The sequence below is a fragment of the Leguminivora glycinivorella genome, chromosome 19 (assembly GCF_023078275.1).
Source record: "Leguminivora glycinivorella isolate SPB_JAAS2020 chromosome 19, LegGlyc_1.1, whole genome shotgun sequence".
Taxonomy (NCBI): domain Eukaryota; kingdom Metazoa; phylum Arthropoda; class Insecta; order Lepidoptera; family Tortricidae; genus Leguminivora; species Leguminivora glycinivorella.
In genome coordinates, this window is record NC_062989.1 from 1325417 (window position 1) to 1348252 (window position 22836).

Here is a 22836-nt window from a genome sequence, read left to right on the forward strand (position 1 = left end):
AGGGGCGGGAGGGGGTCTTTCTTACACGTTACGTAACATTGTTTTTTTTTTTAATTAGGAAATTAAAACTCCCAAATAACCCAAATTGGCAACCCTTTCCATTTACGTTTTACGAGGAATCCCTCGATTGTATTAGCCTGGTCGTCATTTTTAATTTGTTCTCGCAAGTTGGAAAACCTTTTCGTTTCAGTATTATTGCAGGGTCATATTACTCCCACATGTTATATGTTTGTAATATGTTTGCAATAAATGCTTTGTTTGTTTGTTTGTTTGTATTACTGCAAATGCAATTAAAACTATACCAAGGATAAAAACAATAATATAACTTTTTGCGACTTTTGGGTAAAAATGGTCACTAGAATGTTACGTAACGTTTAGAGGGGGGTACAGTAAAACGTTACGGTGCGTTACAAGGAGGGGAGGGGGGGTCAAAAATCTTCAAAAATTGCGTTACGTAATACTTGAACGCTCCCTTGGGATTAGTTGTCAAAGCGGACCCCAGTCTCCTATGAGCCGTAGCAAAATGTCGGAATAACGCAAGGAGGATGGAGGATGGAAGTGCTTAAATTTTCTAAAAATATAAGTGCAATAGGTCTCATCTGTTGGTTTATTGCAGAGTCCTTGGGTTATAATTTTTCGAATATTAATCATGTAAAAACATTTCAAATTACAAATGAAATACAATAAAAAAAACCTAAATTAAAGCTAAACCCAAAACCCATACAATAATTATGAGGAAACAGATGAACATACAATGTATGTTCATCTGTTTCCTTACCGGTTACTACTACTTACGGTACTATACATACCGGTTAAAATCATAAGATCATAACCCTCCTTTTGCGTTGCCGTAGTGGGGTAAAAACAAAATAGGATGGTGATCAGCAGCGCAGGCTTCGTCAAGTGGACATAAAGCAAATCCGCAACAGGTTTTGTCAAGCTTAAACACTAAATAACCTAGGGTATGGTGCCACCCCAGACCGCAGCTGCCCCAAAAGTTCCCATAACACTGGCCGCGTTACCCCGTTGTACAGCCAGGGTTTGTTGGACCAGGTACGATCCGTTATAATGAATGTATTTGCCTCCCAGATGTTCAGCAGTAATACGCCAGCTTCGCGCGTCAGCCCCCGCTACAGCGGCGGAGCGGGAACTATTAGCGGAACTAGAACGCTACAAGCGGAGCGGGGAACAAATCGCCGAACAGATACAGTTGCTTAAGAAACATGCGCGCAACAAGCATGATGAGGTTAGTATACTGTGTCCTGTCACGGTCGCCATATAGTTTCGGATTATATGAAAGTCGTTTACTTATTCGATGATATTCGCTCCTGTTTCGATTGTGAGGCTTTTAGTCACTTTTTGAAGTGAAACTTCTAATGATAATTTCTTAAATATATAATTGTGTAATATTGTCTTCGGTTACCGCGATAGTTACTCATGAAATAAAACTATGGAAACGGATTAAATCGCGTATAATGAATTTAAAATACATCCCGACGTTTCGAACTCTTTACAGCGTTCGTGGTCAACGGGTGACTGAGGAAAAAATTAAAATGTGCAAAAGCTACCCACTTACAAGAAATATTAACGAACCATGACCACAAATAATATAGATTTCTAAGGCAGGTTCACACACTATTAATAAAGCCAGTTATACAATATTCAAAAAATTTTACCATTACTCTGTTTAAAAAATAATTAACCAATTAATCTACACAAAATTTACAAAGAAACAAACTGCAAATGTCCAACACCATACAACACAAATGCCTCACAGCCTTCGTCGTGCTTGTTCCATTATCAGATGTACTACTGGATCCCAAGCCGGTGGTAAAGTAAAGCCATCCTCTCTATTAAATTGGATATTTCTTGATCTCAATGGCCTCTCGCAACATTCTGGGTATATATCGCTTCTCCTTAGCGAGAACCAGAGGCTTGTCAAACTTTATAGCATGATTGACTTTATCCATGACATGTTCAGAGACTGCAGACCTTTGCCGACGGTGCTTGACATCCGCTATGTGTTCCTTCACCCGTGTGGAAATGCTTCGTTTCGTCTGTCCCACAAAATGGAAATGGAAATGGAATGGAAATGTTTCGTCGGGATGTATTTTAAATTCATTATACGCGATTTAATCCGTTTCCATAGTTTTATTTCATATATAATTGTATGTTATTTATAATTGTTTAGTCCTTATTGTATACCTTGTAAGCGTTTTGGTGAAACACTGTTAGCTTGTATGTGAGAAATAAATGAAATGAATTGCGACTTCCCTCTGACAGCGCGTAACATTCTGTCAGACACGACTCACTCACGCGATTCACTTATTCACTCAGTCAGTGACAGAACAGAATGCCCAGAATGATTTTGAATGGTGGAGTAGTTATTTAAAAATATTTTAAGCGGGTTACTCACGTATTAAGTCGATATAGCGTTCGACATGTTTCAATCCAATTTCGAGGATCTTTCTCAAGAGTAGCGACCCCGCCTTTACATGTCGAGAGCGCGATGCATCGAACGCTATATCGACTTAATACGTGAGTAACCCGCTTAAAATATTTTTAAATATGTGTGAGTCTCACGAGAGTTTTTTGGTGAAGTAGTTGGTTGGAATGTGTGTGTTTTATATTTTGACAGACGTAACAACTTAACGCGAAAACGTGATGATCTCATGACAAATGTTTTCGAGGATATGTTATGAAGTTTCACTTTTTCCGCGCGGAGGGACTCCACGCACTGTTTTTAAGGTTCCGTAGTCAACTAGGAACCCTTATAGTTTCGCCATGTCTGTCTGTCCGTCCGTCCGTCCGTCCGTCCGCGGATAATCTCAGTAACCGTTAGCACTAGAAAGCTGAAATTTGGTACCAATATGTATATCAATTACGCCAACAAAGTGCAAAAATAAAAAATGGAAAAAAATGTTTTATTAGGGTACCCCCCCTACATGTAAAGTGGGGGCTGATATTTTTTTTCATTCCAACCCCAACGTGTGATATATTGTTGGATAGGTATTTAAAAATAAATAAGGGTTTATTAAGATCGTTTTTTGATAATATTAATAGTTTTGGAAATAATCGCTCCTAAAGGAAAAAAAAGTGCGTCCCCCCCCCTCTAACTTTTGAACCATATATTTAAAAATTATGAAAAAAATCACAAAAGTAGAACTTTATAAAGACTTTCTAGGAAAATTGTTTTGGACTTGATAGGTTTAGTAGTTATTGAGAAAAATAAGGAAAACTACGGAACCCTACACTGAGCGGGGCCCGACACGCTCTTGGCCGGTTTTTATTTATTATGACGTTTAAATTTTATGAATATCACCATAAATTAAATATAACAAGATCATGCCATCCCATACATTAAAATGCGACCGCCTACGAACGCGCTTACACTCCACCACACATAGATGGCGCCACAAAAAATGCCTTGTTGCCACCGATTATTTGTAGATTGGCATTAAGTGTCAATTCCGAGCCGTAAATCTATGTCAAAAGTGACACTTAACGCCATCTACAAGTATAATCGAAAGCTACAAGACATTTTTTTTGTGACGCCGTCTATGTGTGGTGGAGTGTAAGCGCGTTCGTAGGCGGTCGCATTTTAATGTATGGGATGGTATGATCTTGTTATATTTAATTTATGATATCACTCATAAAGTATAATATCTTAAATTATATTTGTGTCCAACTTTCAGTTCAACAAATGGCAAGACGAATACAAGCGGAAGGATATCGCGCTCGGCAAGTCTCACAGCGACACTATCTCTTCTATCTTACAGCAACAGTAAGTCATTATAATTATTTGACAACTTCCAGTGGCGGCTGGTCCCACAGATGTCATATATACCATAGATCAAGCAAACGTATCTACTTAGCGTGTCAAATGAACTCAGTGAAATCCACTGAGCTGTCCGTCTTTACTCGCAGCTTGCAGCTTTCGGGCGTCAATTTTTGTAAGTTGAAGTCAACCAAAACATAAAAAATGCCTCGTTACGTGATATTCAATTGCAACAACACAAAAATTATGAACAATCAAGAGCCTGAGACATATTTAAAATTACAGGCAAGAATCAACTTCAGTACAAAATTTGACACGCTCGGCCCCTATACAAATATATGAATTTGTTTCTTCTATCTAAATTAAGCTCTGTGGCTGGTCCATACAAGCCGATTCCCACCGGCTTGCCTAAAATTGATTAGATACTAGTAAAGTACCTTATGTTAAGGTAGGTTTCTTTTTGCTCAGTGTTGCCTAGCAGAAATTTTCACCAGCCGCCACTGCAACTTACAGTACATAAGGCGCTATATTACCGCTCTTGTTAGGTAATGAACTCATCAACTATGTCAATAACTGAAGTGGCCATAGTGGGGACGTTTATCGACAAAAAGAGGCCAAACCTTCTTTTTCTTGACCAAAGCATGAAACTTGGCACAGTTGTTCCTTATATCAAAATAAGCCGATTAAGATCGGGAGCCTTCGGGAGCCTCCCCCCTGGGGCCCGGGAGGGGGGGTCAAAGTACCGCTTCACCCGGCTTGGTTTGAAAAATTCTAACATAGCCCGTTTAGTTCATAGGTCATGTTTGGTATCGTTTTCGAGTAAATCAATAACGTAGAATTCATTTTTGGTACTAAAATTATGATTTAATAATAAATAAAATAAAAAAAAATTAAAAGTTTGAAATTTTCATCTACGATTTACAAATTCAAGTCATCATAAATGTCAAACTGTTTGCTTTTTCTACAAATAAAAAATATGATATGAAAGCTTATTTAATATAGATTATGAATAATATAACTTTTACCCACCTTTACTAACGTTAAGTTTCATAAAAAAAACTTTAAGCCGCGCGGCGTCGGGACGCCGCGAGCGTAATTTCGTCCTATTACTGCAAATACCTCCTATGTGACTTTTTGTCAAAATGCCTTTTTTTATACCATTAGAAATGTATTTTCAATATCTACAAACTGATCCGACACATGTTTTGATATGACCTCGCATTCAAAAGATAGCTAAACCATAACGTAACATATTGGTAGTTTCTTGGCATTCTAAACAGGCAAAATCCGATATGTGTATGTTAATACGTTAATTAATGTTTTCGCCTCCAGGTAAAAAGTTCAACTGGCACATAGCGTTTTTTTGCATCACAATTTTATGAAATATTAACTAATTTATTTTCAGAGAAAACATTCTACATACACATATTGGTTTCTTGCTGTAGAATTTCTATTAAGTTATGTTTTTTTACGCCCGGTAAAATATGCCAAACGTTTTTAGCATATTTTTCCAGAACTTCTTTGAATTCATTAACAACAATATCTTACTGCCACAACATAATACCGCGCCCTAATAGGTTTTACCTGTATAGGTTTGATCCGACAACTCAAAACTCTACAGGAAGAACCAACTAAGCGTGCTCGCGAGCTTCGCGCCGTAGCTAACTTCACTCAGTTGCTGCTCACGCGCCGATAAGACAATTTGTTGTTATTATGTTTTGTTGTTCGATAAACAGTTTAAAAGCCTATTTTATTGTCTGTTTATGATAAAAATGAATTCAAGAAGCAGGAGGCTCGTTAGACTGGCAACAGGAAATAAGGATTCAGACCGTAAGTAATAAATATAGTTTTGTTTATAGGTAACTTAAGTTTGAGGTTAATATTATTGAAATGTTCAGGACATTATTATGCCACATTTGGATACATACTAATAACCATTGAACATAAAGATAATTATTTGAAGTGCATTTAGAGAGTGTTAGTGTCGTAGTAGTAGTAGTAGTAAAACACTTTATTGTACCAGAAAATAATACAACACACAGGAAAAAGAGCTTATTATAAGTACAAAGGCGAACTTATCCCTTTAAGGGATCTCTTCCAGTTAACCTTTGAGCAATTGAGGGAGAATAACAGTATAATAATAGTGTAATATTTTGGATGGAATAATATCTGTAGTCAGTTAAATACTCAAGGTGTCCCGCACACCGGCCGGTTGCTAGGCGGGTAAGATTTCGTTAAAGTAACAATACAATACAAATACTCTTTATTGCACACCTTGATAAAATACAACAATACAAAACAAGGAAGCAACACGAACAAAGGTAAACAACAGGCGGTCTTATCGCTAAAGAGCGATTTCTTCCAAACAACCTTAAGGTAGCGGAAATTGATAAATTTACATTATGTCAGTAGGTGTCAACAAATTTGAAGAAATAAACTTATCGCACAATATAGACTAAAAAATATAAAATACATAAACTTACATACATAAAGATAAATAACTATATGCATAAATATATAAATAAATACACATATAACAGTATATAGTAGAAAGTCTCTTGAAAGATACAGGAGACTGAGCACGTCTTATGTCATGAGGTAGGGAATTCCAAAGTCGCACAGCTTGAAAATTAAAAGAATGATTATAGAATTTTGAAGTAGAGAAGGGGACAGAAAGAATTAAATTCTGGGCGCACCTAGTGGAACAGAGATAACTAAAGCGATTTTTAAGATAGCGGAGAGTAGCAGGGTAAAAAAGGATAGAATACAGAAGAGACAAAATGTGAAAGGTACGACGAAGACGGATAGGGAGCCACTTGAGCTGCAAACGGAAGTGAGATACATGGTCAAGGTCATATTTGCGTAACCAAAATATAAACTGAATGCAGACGTTTTGGATATTCTCAAGCTTACTAAGTTGATCCTCAGTGAGATCGAGATAGGCAAAATCAGCGTAATCCAAAATGGGAAGGAGAAGTGTTTGTGCGAGGGCAATTTTGGTAGGAATTGGGAGGAAGTTACGTAGTCTCCTAAGAGAACCAATTGCCGCAAATATCTTCCTGCTGACTTCGCTCACCTGAGGTCCCCAGGATAACGTACTGTCAATGATGATGCCAAGGATCTTTACTTGTTGCGAATATGGAATCAGAACGGCATCAAAATAAATAGGGGGAACATTGGCAAAGTCTAATCGGGAAATTAGTTTTGGGCTCCCAATAAGAATGGCTTGGGTTTTTGGGACAGTTCTGCTCAGACTTTCCGATTCCTAGTGACCGAAGAAACTTCCACGCTTTCGCCGGGTCACCATTTTCGACGGATTGGTGAATATGGCGTCGTTGAGCATCGCGAGAGATGGTGCTGCAGCGGTTGCGTAAGGCGTGGTAGCGAAATTTATTCGCTTCCGTGGGGTTGGATTTGTATCTGGCTTTGGTAAAGTTCTTTTTGTCTAATAATGCCTTGATGCCCGGAGTAAGCCAGGGAGCAGGACGGTGCTTGACTTTGTACTGGGGACGCTATTGCTATGTCTTGTATGGGAACCCTGCATTTTATGATTAAGCACTGAGACTTGGCACAGTTGTTCATTGGGTGGCCCTGAGTAGATAAAGATCGGGAGGCATCGAGAGCCCCCCTTAATTTAGGAGGGAGGAGGGGGGGAAGGCTGGCGCCTCCGCGCTTCCTTTGAAACCATATTTCTCTAAAACTATACAAAATAGGGCATGCGATATATCATTTTCGGATAAATGAAGGACGAGGAATTCATTTTTGGAACAAAAAAGATGTATTTTAAAACAAAAATACAAAATAAAATGGGAAAATCTGAAAACGAGATTTTTTTTTATACATATTATTGCACATTTTATGAAAACTGTAATGGTTTTTTCTAAATAAAAAATAATATTGAATAGCTACATTTATCTAGTTTTAGAAAATGTATAATTTGTTATAGAAATATATTATACGACGAGTGATAAAAAATAATTTACATCGCCCGATAGGGTGATTTGAATGCTCATTTCAATAAGTTTTGTCAATGATTTCAGGTATAATCACTATTATTAACACACGAAAGCCGTAATCATTGTATTTTATGGCTATTTTAGTGATTAATGTACTTAAAATAAAAAAATACAAATACAAAAATAAAAAAAAAATAATTGTGATAACTTTTTTATAACATTATCCTATTATGTTCTTTCTATACAATATATATCTAAAAGCAATAAATATGAATGAAAAGCCACATTTATGTAGTTTATAAAAATATATAGTTTGTTATATAAATATATTACGAAACGCGAGATAAAAAATAATGAAAGTGACGTGGCAGGGCGATCTTGATGTACGGTACGGGTCAGCTTGTATGAATCGATGAGGTGAGGTAAAGGTACTCAAAGCTCTCAAAAAGTGTAGTTATTTAGAGTACTTCAAATTAAACAACATACTCCTATATAGTCTGAATTTAACTATTTATATTACATTAAATGATCGATTGATATGATAGGTCAGATATATACATCTGATCCTAATACATCTTGTGAAATAGTAGTTATCTATATGATTTGCATAATTTATGGATAATTCTTACTTGACATATTTATTATTCCAGATCTGCGTCCTGTACTTTGGTTAACGAGTGCCAAAAATAGTTATTAACCAAAAAAGACCGACAAATTAACAGCATTTCACCGACAAAAGCTGCCTTGCACCATTTTTGTAAGGGTTATAGGTATATCAAGGTGTCCATTTATGGGGTCAACTAAACCCAATTCAAAATTTGCCATTATTTGCTACTTGTGGCTGGACGAAAGTCTGTAACAATTGGGATTTGGGAGCCTACTTGCCCGCAACGTTGCCTGTTGCTGCAGAAACATGCCTCGAAATTGTCGGATGCAGGTGTAAAAAACAGTGCCGCGTAAGGTGCAATCGTAAAAAAATACTTTTTAAATTAAATGTTCGGAGCTGATGTGCTTATGCAGTGGATGTTGTGATATATACATAATTAAATTCAGACTATTCATGTTGTTTTATTTGAATAACTCAAAATAGCTACACTTTTTGAGAGCCTTGAGTACTAGCCCCGATACACAGTCTCGTCTAGTCAGACCATTTTTTTAGGTTCTCCTTTGTACAAAAGCAATGTCTTAGTTCAAAAATCATTAATGTTTAATGCTAATACGAATCTAGTTTATTTTTTATGGCACTATTGCGCAATAACTAACTATCATTGATACTGAAAGGAAGAATATGACGATTTTTATTTTATCTTTTATGGATGGGTAAAACCGATTTAAGGGGGCCCAAAGGAAGTAACTAAATTCTGCTAGTAAACTAAAAAATCTTCAAGTCTATGCATGCAGAACTGCTTTAGGAGAGGAGAACGTGATTAAGACATTTTCTTTGCAATATTTAAGTCACATGCAATTTTATTTTACAATCAAAATAAACTATATTATAGGACTTTTACAATTTTCTGTACTGGGTCGTGATATACCTACATGTGTAAACGTTATTAGAATAAGTATATTTCTGTATTACTAGACGAACTCCACTGCATAGCGGGTAGTACCTTTACCTCACCTCATCGAATAATGCAAGCTGACCCGTACATTAAAATTTTCATTTTCATTATTTTTTATCTCGCGTTTCGTAATATATTTATATAACAAACTATATATTTTTATAAACTGCATAAATGTGGCTTTTTATTGATATTTATTGCTTTTAGATATATATTGTGTAGAAAGAACCAAATAGGATAATGTTAAAAAAAATAATCACATTTTTAATATTTAAAAAAAAAAATTGTATTTTATTTTATTTTAAGTTCATTAATCACTAAAATAGCCATAAACTACAATGATTACAGCTTTCGTGTGTTAAAAATAGTGATTATACCTGAAATCATTGACAAAACTTATTGAAATGAGCATTCAAATCACCCTATCGGGCGATGTAAATTATTTTTTATCACTCGTCCTATAATATATTTCTATAACAAATTATACATTTTCTAAAACTAGATAAATGTAGCTATTCAATATTATTTTTTATTTAGAAAAAACCATTACAGTTTTTATAAAATGTGAAATAATATGTATAAAAAAAAATCTCGTTTTCAGATTTTCCCATTTTATTTTGTATTTTTGTTCTAAAATACATTTTTTTTGTTCCAAAAATGAATTCCTCGTCCTTCATTTATCCGAAAATGATATATCGCATGCCCTATTTTGTATAGTTTTGGAGAAATATGGTTTCAAAGGAAGCGCGGCGGCGCCAGCCTTCCCCCCTCTTCCCTCCTAAATTAAGGGGGGCTCTCGATGCCTCCCGATCTTTATCTACTCAGGGCCACCCAAGGAACAACCTGTGCCAAGTCTCAGTGCTTAATCATAAAATGCAGGGTGTTGTGCAATAGCGTCCCCAGTATTGATCGAAAGGACTGGAGCGTGTACGTCGTAGAGTTGAGTCAAAAATGAATTAAAAAGTGAGACCTGGTCATCTACAGTTGCAGCTCTAGAGACAGCACACCAGTCAATTTTCGATGCATCGTCTCGAAGTTTACTGATATCCATCCTACCAAAATTACGCTGACGAAGTATCTTACTTTTAAATTTAGGAGGCCTGACTTTATAAGACAAGTAAAGAAAGTCATGGTACACTGAGAGAAATTTGCATTGTGAATTTAACAAGTTCGACTTGTTGCGGTTTATCCGTTTGAATCAGCCAAACGTATGTTTAAAACGATATGTGTCAGGTTGTTTTTATAAAATCGACTTGTTGATTCAAATACGTTGCCGATTCAAATGACAAGTAGCTTGTTGTTTGAACCAAAGAGCACGTAGGCGCTATTTTAACCAAAAAACTTGTTGAACGAACATGAAAACTGGTTCTATTTTCTCTCAGTGTATGAGAAAGCATCAGCCGAACACTGGCACAATTTGGCGACATGAGAAAGTGAAGACGTGAGAGTGAGATCCAAGAGAGAAGGGGTGCAATTTGGAAAATGATGAGTTGGGCCAGAAGGAAGTATATTTAACAACCCCAATTCAGTGGAGCCGCCACCGACCCCTGAAAATACATTACCATGCCTGCAATTGCGCCAATTGTACAACAAGCCATTGGCAATCTCATCAGCCAAGAAGAATGATTTAGTTGGACTTTGCGACTAAGGGGTCATTCCTGAGGAGTACCATGGATGGTTTCGGTCACTTAAATGTGATACTACCATAATAGACCGTGTACCGGATGTTGCAGCGAGCGAATCCAGTAGTGAAGAAGAGGATGATTAATGTTCATTATGCTTTTTTCTTAATAAATTCATTTTTCATTCTCTTGGGCTTTGTATATTTGACACACTTCAAACAATAGTACATTTACCTGACATATTAAATAAATAATAAACTTACAAAAGCACCTTATTTACCAAAAAAATGCATCTTAAGTTACCTCTAGTGAAGATAAGGAGCCTTAAATTTCATACTGCAATATTTCCTACAGGTAAAACCTTGTATGTCATTGGCAATTTCCACTGAATTTGACAATAAATTCAAAATGAATGCCTTTTTTCCATATTTTGTATCTTATTACAATAGTTTACGTAAAATTGAGCTTAATCTAATAGAAATTCTGTCTTATATGCTGTTCCTGAGTAAAAATGGCGAAAAAATGTTTCTACAGCCAAAACCTATTAAGTGCACCACATTTTTATTTATATTGTATTTTTACCCCCTATACATCAAAACTTAGGAACTTTTCTTGATTAAGTAATAATCAAAATAAGGCAAACTATCGAATATAACAATATAAACCATAATTTTTCCTTGTTTAAACATAAAAAAATACATCCAAACTTTAAAATGCGAATATCTCAAAACGACTTTTTTGCAGATAGGAGGTATTTGCAGTAATAGGACGATTTTATAATACCTTTATTTTAAAAAACTCTATTAGAACCCGTTTAGCTATTAGGTCATATTTAGTATCATTTTCGAGTAAATTAATAACGTAGAATTTAGTTTTGGTACCAAAATGACCATTTAATGTTAAATGAAATAAAAATAAAAAATAAATCATTTTCTGTGAGTTGCAAATTCAAGTCACGATAAATGTCAAACGGTTTGCTTTTTCTATAAATATAAAAATATGATATTTAGGTGTCCGTGCCTTCGCTTGAACCACTAATGAGATTAACACCTTCATAACTCGGCCCTAATCGAGTGAATTCCTCGACTAGTAGCGCCATCTGGCGCGCCAGTCAAGTACTAGTGTCGCCCGGTTACCAGCGCTCGGCTGCTTTTTCCTCAGTACGCTTTTGTAACTCGGCCGAGCAACACGTTTACAAAAGCAAGTCTTAAAAAGTTCGAGAAATTTAAAACATCGAAAAGATTATGATTACTTCTAACTTCGTGATATTCCGCTCGGTGCCTTTGGCCCAGCGACGAGACGCAGTGACCTCCTGTAGGCACCGTCATAAATACGCGGATACATATGCCTCACTCACGTGAGACTGACATGGCGTCGTCCCGTGAGACGACAGACGTCGTCCCGTGAGACGATAGACGTCGTCCTGTGAAACGACAGACGTCGTCCCATGAGACGACAGACGTCGTCCTGTGAGACGACAGACGTCGTCCCGTGAGACGAAAGATGTCGTCCCGTAAGACGATAGACGTTGTCCTGTGAGACGACAGACGTCGTCCTGTGAGACGACAGATGTCGTCCCGTGAGACAACAGACGTCGTCCCGTGAGACGAAAGACGTCGTCCCGTGAGACGATAGGCGTCATCCCGTGAGACGACATGACGTCGTCCAGTGAGATGACATGGCGTAGTCCCGTGAGACAACAAGCGTCGTCCCGTGAGACGACAGGTGTCGTCCCGTTAGACGACATGGCGTCGTGCTGTGACACGACAGGCGTCGTCCAATGAGACGACATTGCATTGTCCCGCGAGACGACAGGGTGTGTTCCTGTGTGGTGGCATGGAGACGATGAAGAAAATTGACAGCGATGGGACGCAGTGTAATCCTATGCACCGTCATAAAGAATATAAGGGACAAATGCCACGCTCACGTAAAACGAGACAGAGCGACGTCCCGTGAGACGACATAGGTTCGTCCCTTGAAAAGTCATAGCTTCGCCTCGTGAGGTGACAGGACATAAGAGATGTTTTGAAACGACAGATGAGGTCCCATTAGATAACCTGGCCTATGAAAAGATAGGGCCCACAATCCGATAGGGCATCGCCTCGTGATATGACAAAGGAGATCATTCATTGTGCAGACATGATTCGTCATTAGAGACAACATGAGTAAAGTTGTGCTGTGCGAAAAAGTACACTGTCATAGAAATTGACAAGCGTCGCCCCGTAAAAGATTAAACTTTGCAGCGACTTGGAATTTGGATTTCGTTGCCCTATGCGATGATTTACGACATCCTGTGAGAACCCATTGGGTTATTACATGCTATGCACTAATTCACCTTTCGTGTCATGAGACGAGCGTTATGATCACGAGGCAAAATGTTGTATTTGTACTCGAATCTCAATGAGATTATGTCGCTTTAACATCTACTTTGCGGTAATTAGCACAATTCTTAGCTAAACATACTTTGTATAAGGTATTTCTAACCATATGTACTTCGTAGAAGGTCTTTCGAATCAGAACCACAGCGTACGTGTTAACCTGAGACATACACAATTACACAGTTTAGTCATTGTCTTATTAGACAAAAATCATCACGCGATGGGTTCCCATAAGTGGGGTCGTTTTAGACAGGTAAAGTGAACGACATCGGCGTCGTCTCAATTGCCTAATTAGCTAATACATAATGAGCGTGGTCACCTGACCAACAGATGAATGATTGTGAGGAATGTCCAAATTTATCTCACTCGTGAATATCTGAACGGCCATAATGATGACGAATGTGTGATCCAATTACTGTAAAGCAACGCCGTTATTGCCAACCTAATTTGTCATGTTAACTTTTAGAATGCTCGTCATTATAGAGGTTTATTAGCAGGTTTGACGTTGTGAAAATCCACTTCCATATCTAAAAACGTGTGGGTGGAGCTTCGGTAGCAATTAACTAGCACTTTGTTGCCAGATACTAAGCGAATTAAGAAATATACATAGTAGTGATGCTAAACAGAATGAAAAACCACTGTATATTACAAAGCCCTTCTTGCCCAATCAGAAAGGGAGAGGGGGCGGCGAAGATACCAATGGAAAAAAGAAAATCCATTAATTTATGCCACTGTTTTACGCTACTCCTAGAGTGCAGATTCTTTTAAATGAATGATTAGAGTCAACTCACGGGCGTCAATAATTGACGCATGGTCTTGGGTCTAGATACGGACTTTAGAAATGCAGAAGGACCACTCAGGTACTTAGCAAATGTTGACTATTAGCTACAAAATAACTTACCGCAAAAGGAAAATTCTTGTACTAGGCTCATTACTCTGTGAAACCTGGATATTCGTCTGTATTTTAGCAAACTTATAGCTGTCCGGCTGAAACATCCAGTCGAACTAATGGCGGATAATGTTCCAGTATATGTTGTTTAGTATACCGAACTGACAAAAGTATTACTTCTGTAACAATCGACCCAGTAGAGACTTCTGAACCAATTCATTTAGAAATAAAAAGCTACAGCTCGGAAAGTTTTCTAAGTACGATATATACATATATGTACTACAAATTGACCTCAAACTGCCGTTAATCGACCAACGGTTAGAATACTCAATCATGCATTATTACTAACGTTAGCTAGACCAAGGTTACATACAATCCTTAAAGAGGTTAATTACAAAGACAACAAACTCGTACCGGAAATCTGACTCCCAAATATATACGATATTATGTGGATAGTTTGGCAAAATGACTTAAAGGATATGTTATTTAGTACAATAGCATTTTAGTATGCCTTGTTGTATTGTTACTCAGGACGGACTCTCGTCGTAAAAGGATTTGTCGGTTGCCCAGTTCGATGGCGTAATGTTACGAATCCTATGTTTCTATAAATAACTAACGAATTAGATTAAAGAGACGACCGAACAATATTCTCAAACTATTTACAGCGAAGAACTATGGCTTACATCTCTTGACCGAAGTAAATGAAGTTGGTCCTAAACTTAAACAACTACACAAAACAAAGCAAGAAACCGTGTAGGTAAATTGTATTCAAAGTGCTTATTTGTTGTATGAGTATGATATATCGAAAACACTTTAAGCTCATTAAAACCAATAGGGCAATACATTTTCCGAGAGAAGCAGATTTTCGCAATTTGCTAAGGCACTCTTATGGATAAAATGTTGAAAGGTAGTCACTGAATGTGGAGGCCTGTTTCTGAAATAATAAATTAAACGGAATGAAGGATGAATCTCTTTCGATTTTAGAACACAGTTTCCTCTTACAAATAAAGAGGCGCTCGCATCCTAAAATTATCACCCGCTACTGCGGTATTACTAACAGAAAGTTCCCGTTTATTTCATTTGACAAATGTTTTCTGAATAGGTTTCTGGGGCCTAGAGAGATTAACAGAAGTTGTATAAATTTACAATTAACTTTTGGAACTCCATTAGCGCGTTGTAGGATCGATACACATTTCCGCAGTTGCTTACTAAGCGCCATTTATTAGAATTTTGCGGCGCGACTATTTGTCAGTAACAGAGGAGACGCCACAACTTATTCAAAAACGGTTCGTAAGGTCAGAGGACGAGTCCCGGTTCAAATTGAATTTAGTGTAAGGAACTAGAAATATGATGTTTATAACATTACTGTGCTTATGACTTAATTTAGAAGACTTCGGACTCCTAATATACCTGAAATACAAGAATTTGTTAGGACACTCATAAAAGGGAGCGCAGATTCTAGGCAAAATGGGTTTCTAGTGGTAACAGAAAACTGAAAATTATTGCCGTTTAAATAGATATTGATGAACTATATTCATCAGAAGTAAGGTCTTGAAACCTAAATGAAAAATAAAAGCTCAGCGCTTAAGGTACGCAGTACTTATAGCTACGATATTTTGACCTATTGGTCTCGGATGACAGGCAAGTGTAAATACCATTGTCATCGTCCGTGGCGCTACATGCTACATCCGTGTGCACGTACGACTTTTAAGAAAATTCTAATTATATGCCATACGATAAATAAATAATTGTCATCTCGATATAATTGTAGAATCAGGTATTACCCTACATAACAGTTGCATCTTGTTTGTGGGAAGTCCCGCTGCATATGGATTTTGGGAAATAAGCAAGAATACAGTAAATATTAACCCGTATGTTTATGTGTATACATCAGTTTATAAAGAACGTGAGACATTTATATTATTCGCACAAAAGAGCAATATATAATATATTGCTTTGCAATTTGGTGATAAATTACGAAAGTTCTGAAAAAAAAAAAACTATTTACTATCTTAAGCTGATGACTGAATTTTTATTATAAATAGGTAATCGTACATCATTAACCCTTATTTGAAGAGTTATTTGTCGTCTTACATTCTTATTAGAATATCGAAATGGACTAAAGAGCCATAAGTCGTAATGTTTTAGAATTACTAGCTCACGAATCGTACAATTTTGCCTTTATAAATTCGGCTAGTCAGCACGTAAGTCATAAAAATGATAAGCCTAAAAATATATGCATCACATATTCATAATTATTCAAACACAAATTAAATATTTCAAATATCGAAAAAAAAAAAAAACATACTAGCTAGACATAGCAAAAGACTAAATAAAGTTGACGCGTACAGTGTAGAGAGGATTCCCGCATTAATATTCATGTATATTCATGGAAGTATCAAATTGCCTTCATTTGATCTTCGCCTAAGTATGTGTGACTCATTAGATCATTGATTCGTTTCAATCGCTTGTATCAGAAAGCTTTTTGCTCAGTTGACCCATTTTAATTTAATAGGAAAAATTTGCATAGTTTCCGTTCTCGTAAAGACTTTGAGTAGGAGCTTACCTTTTATTATATGGATCCTTAGCTAACCATGGCCATGGTATTGTCAATTCAGTCAGAAGCCGAAAATGTATTATCATCTTATTTGCAGTTTTGCTGCCAGTCCAGCAGTAACGCATACATTATCGTGATGTGGGTATAAATTACAAATTAACATATGATAGCGTGCAATTTCTTCCAACTCAAGCGTTCATTTCAATTGTTTTGGCAAATGTATATTTCATATACAGAATTCATAACACATTATGCTATGGGAAATGTTGACATTTGGCAGTGGGCTATGTAAGACAATGTTTAAGCTATGTCAATATTGCTTATTACTCAGTATGCTAACAATAATATGTGCATATTCGGAGATACATATAGGCGCATTACTTATGGTACAGTAATCAATTTACATGAAAAATAAAAATTTAAACATAATGTCATAATGCTCATGGCAGTGCTATGATATAATTTGTGTATTATAGTTACATGATATAATTATAGTTATGTTAAGCAGAAGAAGACTAGTATCTTGGTGAATTTATAAGACAAAAAAACATGTATATGATCTTGTTCTGACTAGGGACTGTTGTAAGGGAAACGCGAGACAAATTTAGCCGACGTTGATGTAACACCCATTGATGAAGGGGAAGCTCTCCAGAGTTTGGGTTGCTACTGATATTTTCTCACAAAAATGTTATTGAAATAACAGGTTTTATTTCCGTAAATATTGTAATACCGATCTATTAACTACTGGCTTCCTGTCGGGTTTATGTTATACATAAATTAAGTGATTTACCACCATCATAGAGTCATAATGGATAACTGTGCTGTGCTGTGTGGAGTCAGTTTCAACTCATGAAACCTTAGTGGCTAAATTTTGAAACATCCCTTTGTATACCTTCCTATTTCTTATTATGACATTTCTGTATAAATAAAGTATATCAGTCACAGTACGCCCTAACCAGCGCCGGCAGAGGTTTAAACACGTCTCATTAGTGGTTCAAGCGAAGGCACGGACACCTAAATAGAACCGTTTTTCCCCCGAAGGGTAAAAAACGGATATTTAGGTTCCTGCCGAAGCTTGAACCACCCTTAAGGGCCTTGCCGGCTAAAGGTACTGAGGAAAAAGCAGCCGAGCGCTGGTAACCGGGCGACACTAGTACTTGACTGGCGCGCCAGATGGCGCTACTAGTCGAGGAATTCACTCGATTAGGGCCGAGTTATGAAGGTGTTAATCTCATTAGTGGTTCAAGCTTCGGCAGGAACCTAAATATCCGTTTTTTTACCCTTCGGGGGAAAAACGGTTCTATTAAAGCCTATTCACAAAGGATAGTACGCGTTCACCTACGCGAGCTTAGACTGTCTGCGGGGAACGCGCCTCTTTCATATATTTGATCGCCAGTGTCAGAGGTGTGTTAATGCATAAATAGAAAATGATTCATTATTATTGACGTGTCGACAACGGCAACACTCGGGTCGGACCACACGATCTAAAGACCGACTGTACCTGTTATTTATTCATTGTAGTGAATCCTGAAAGAAATTTATATAATAGTATTTTATACAATCGTGATATAATACAAAACTTTTCAGTCGAGTACCATGTGTAGTACGGTACGAGAGAGAAAAACTTAATTATGTCACTATTGTATACAATACTTTTTCTACGAGTATACAATACTTTTCTATCATCTTCATCATCAATGGACGGAAATATCACCATTCATGCAAGTTAAAATTAATGTCAATAGAGTCGTTCACCGTTGTATCAACATCGAATTACCTAGCAACCAATTGTTTGTAATAACCGTCTCTGATTGGCCGATAACGCGACAGATAAAAAAAATATGTTTCAGATGCAGGAAAATTTGCCAGGTATCGCAAATTAGTATAGAAATTGTATGAAGTTCTATTTTTGAAATTATTATAGTTAACTAAAGTCAATTATAATGAGCTTATTATAATTGAGTCGGAACTGCCATAGAGTATCCAACACTGAAAAGTTAGCACTTATAGTTTAGTCTGTGGTGTCCTAATTGACAGATTACTCATACTCATACTATACATTCCCTTCACAAAAACATAGCTGAGTACATATGGAACTGCATAAAAAAGGCTCTACCCTCTTTATGCACTTGCATCGGTTTTTGCAACCTGATTTACATTTACATCTTGTAACTTCTAAGCATATACTGGCCACTTCAGTGTTGTCTGACCAGTGTGGTACCCATTCGTCTCCTTCTTCCTTCCATCCGTCTGAAACAATATGTGCATTATCATTTTAGAGTCTACAACTATCAAATTACAACTTTTTGGTGAATCACGTAACCTTCACTATTACCCACTTACGTACGTATCATAGAAAATTATTACAAACTTTAGTAGAATCTGATTTGCCTCTGATATTGCTCCATCTTGTAATAGTTTGACACCTTGAGTGGCCTGGCTAAGCTTCAAAGCCAAAAGAAAACGTTTCTAGATTAGACATAGTATGGGATAGGTACGATAAACGCAGCTTGAAACGATCAACAAGGGAGAAACATGGCCACCCAAGGCTTCAAACTATTACGAGATGGAGCAATATCATAGATAGGCTAATCAGCTTCTACTAAAGTTTGTAATTATTTTGTATGATAGGTAAGTGTGTAATAGTGAAGGTGATACACCAAAATGTTGTAATTTGATAGTTGCAGAATCTGTTTAAATAAAATGACAATGCACATATTATTTCAGATCAAGGGTCCTTACGCAACAGTGAATGAGTGCCGGAAGAACCTCTTTACTAGAAGGGATCGACACTTGGAGAACATACCTCCTTCCGAGGCTGCCTTACTTCATCATATACTGCCATTTGTCTAAGACTGGGGCTAAAGACATGCCAACCACACCCTTGCTGCCGACGCATTAGGACACCACGGACTCCACTGCCAGTCTATTGCTGGCCGAATTTTGTGACACACTGCACTTAACGATTTAATCCGCAAGGCTCTCGGCACAGCGAACATGCCGACAACCCTCGAACCTGTCGGCTTGTCAGCAGCAGACGGAAAGCGGCCTGATGGTTGCTTGCCTTGGTTTCTGGGACGACCCTTGGCGTGGGGCGTGACCTGTGTGGATACCTTGGCTCCATCCAACGTCTAACGCTCGGCCCAGAAACCAGAGACTGCTGCTGCAAAACGCCCAGTTACGCGCAAATATGCATTTTTAAAAAACAACTACATATATGCGGCAATTGCATTTGAAACATTTGGACCATGGTCATCAGACACCAAGCAGTTCGTGAAGGAAGTTTCCACCAAACTTGTCTGGGTGTTTGGTGACATAAGAGAAAAAGCAAACGGTTGACATTTTTGTTGACTTGAATTTGCAAATTATAGATGATTTTTTTTTAAATTTATTTACAATTAAATTATAATTGTAGTACCAAAAATAAATTCTTTGTTATTAATTTACTCGAAAACTATATCAAACATGACCTAATAGCTAAACCGGGTATAATAGAGTTTTTAAAATAGAGGTATTTTAAAATTACGCTCGCAGCGTCCCGACGCCGCGCGTCTTAAAGTAATTTTTTAGTGGAACTTAACGTTTGTGAAGGTGAATAAAAGTTATATTTTTTATAATCTATATTAAATAGGCTTTCTTATCATATTTTTTATTTATAGAAAAAGCAAACAGTTTGTCATTTATGATGACTTGAATTTGTAAATCATGGATGAAAATTTCAATTTTTTTAATTTTTTTTAATTTTACTTACCATTAAATTATAATTTTAGTACCAAAAATGAATTCTACGTTATTGATTTACTCGAAAACTATATCAAACATGACCTAATAGCTAAACGGGGTCTAATAGAGTTTCTATAATAAAGGCATTTTAAAATTACGCTCGCGGCGTACCGACGCCGCGCGTCTTAAAGTAATTTTTTTGTGGAACTTAACTTTAGTAAAGGTGGATAAAAGTTATATTTTTTATAATCTATATTAAATAGGCTATCATGTCATATTTTTATTTATAGAAAAAGCAAACAGTTTGTCATTTATGATGACTTGAATTTGTAAATCATGGATGAAAATTTCAAATTTTTTAATTTTTTTTATTTTATTTACCATTAAATGATAATTTTAGTACTGAAAACGAATTCTACGTTATTGATTTACTCGAAAACGATACCAAACATGACCTATTAACTAAACGGGGTAAGTTAGAATTTTTCAAACCAAGCCGGGTGGAGCGGTACTTTGACCCCCCCTCCCGGGCCCCAGGGGGGAGGCTCCCGAAGGCTCCCGATCTTAATCGGCTTATTTTGATATAAGGAACAACTGTGCCAAGTTTCATGCTTTGGTCAAAAAATTTAAGGTTTTTCAATAAACTCCCCAACTATGTACTGTAAAAGGTTGTACGATACGTGTGCGAATAAGTAATTCGCAACTCGTGTAGATTTATCGCCCTTCGTTTCGAATTCCTTATTTATCGCGCTTCTGTCGCATTTGCACTAGTGCTGTATGCCCTTATACAGTACTAAAAAACGTCGTACAATACACGTTTTATTATTATTTATTAAGAGCCCGTATTGTCCCACTGTTGGGCAAAGGCCTCCCTCAAATTCCTCCACGCATCCCTATCCCCTGAAGTCTCCCACCAGTCCTCGTCAAAGGCGTCAAGCTCGTCGCGCCATCTCTGGCGAGGTCTACCGCGACGCCTTACAATTTGTGGTACCCAACGTGTGGCTATCTTGGCCCACAGGGCATCCGGCATCCGGCAGACGTGCCCCGCCCAGTCCCATTTAAGCTTGGCAGCAGTTGCAGCTACGTCAGTTATTCCCGTTCTGGAGCGCAGTATTGTATTTCTAATGCGATCGGTTAATTTCACGCTCAAAATACTACGCTCCATGGCCCGCTGACAAACCTTGAGTTTGGATTTTTGAGCTTTTGTCAAAGACCAAGTCTGTGCTCCGTAGGAAAGGATGGGGAGAATGCACGTGCTAAGTGGAAATTTGTAACTTTTGTCGATTTTATTTATCGCCACACTTTTCGAATCTTCTCTTTTCCGCACTTGTGTCGTACTGTGCTCGTATATTTTATCACTCCAAGTGGCCTCGCGGTAATCGACTTCTGTTTAATAATTTATATTTTTCAGTCTACCCCCTCATTTAGTTATTTTGGTTTTTCTTTTTAATTTCAGAACCAGCAAAATCTCCTCGCTGATTGAAGAAACTAAGCTACTCAAAGATCAACTGAGTATTGTGTAAATTTCTTAACAATAATGGACTGTATTTTCAAATAGTTCTGTAAAATATGAATGTTATTGAACTTGTTCATCTTCTGTGCCATTTCAAAGAGATTCACTGAATAGTTTAAAAGACTTCCAAAATATTCCAATCATTTGTGTTGAATCCATAAAGTTTAATCATTAGCATGAGAAAACCAGCATCATGCGTAATTTTGCAACCTATTTTATTTTCAATATTTTTTATATTATAGGCAGTTCACGAGTGCCTAGGCACCCAGGTTATATTCACACTCAAAATCCAGGTCAAATCAAGAGTGAACAGGCATCTTCTGGGCGAGCTCACTCCATCGTAGGCCACGTCTTTGCCTTTGGCTAGTCTGTGGCCAAGAGTAAGCCCATTTATAATATTAATAATTAAAAAAAAGGTAGGTAATTCAGTGTTTTACTGTAAAATGTTTTCTTTAAACTGTACTTTACCACATTTAATTGTATATTTGTGTATGAATCAAAAGTTTCGACTAATTCATAATTCGATATTTCAACATAATTATTGTAATTTAGAATTAAGTTAAAAATTACTCAGTAATTAGTTGTTGATTATTTCTTTTCTATTGTCATTGGTATTTTAGTAATTAATAAATGTCTCATGAATTAATATTACTTTTTTTTGTATTATTTTGATCTGATCTGATCTCTCCATCTTAAAAGCAAGACCCTAAGTGCGTTTTCACATTATCCGATATCGGTTGTAGGACCGATATCCTATTTAAACCGCCATCTTGATTTTCCCTTTGAAATCCTTCCTACATCCGATATTGGATCGGATAATGTGAAAACGCACTAAGGCTTCGGGTATAAATAAAATTC

At 36.9% G+C, this 22836-nt stretch overlaps 1 protein-coding gene across 1 annotated transcript in view; it reads left to right on the top strand.

The window, feature by feature from the left end:
• The window catches only part of LOC125236632 (nucleoporin 88), a 316860-nt gene extending 294053 nt beyond the window's left edge, over positions 1-22807 (top strand). Inside the window, exons 13-15 of the mRNA XM_048143512.1 lie at positions 1090-1246; positions 3696-3784; positions 21922-22807. Of these exons, the coding sequence (XP_047999469.1) occupies positions 1090-1246; positions 3696-3784; positions 21922-21988 (313 nt within the window). The 3' untranslated portion in view covers positions 21989-22807. The remainder of the gene's footprint in view (positions 1-1089; positions 1247-3695; positions 3785-21921) is intronic.
• Positions 22808-22836: the final 29 nt, after the last annotated feature.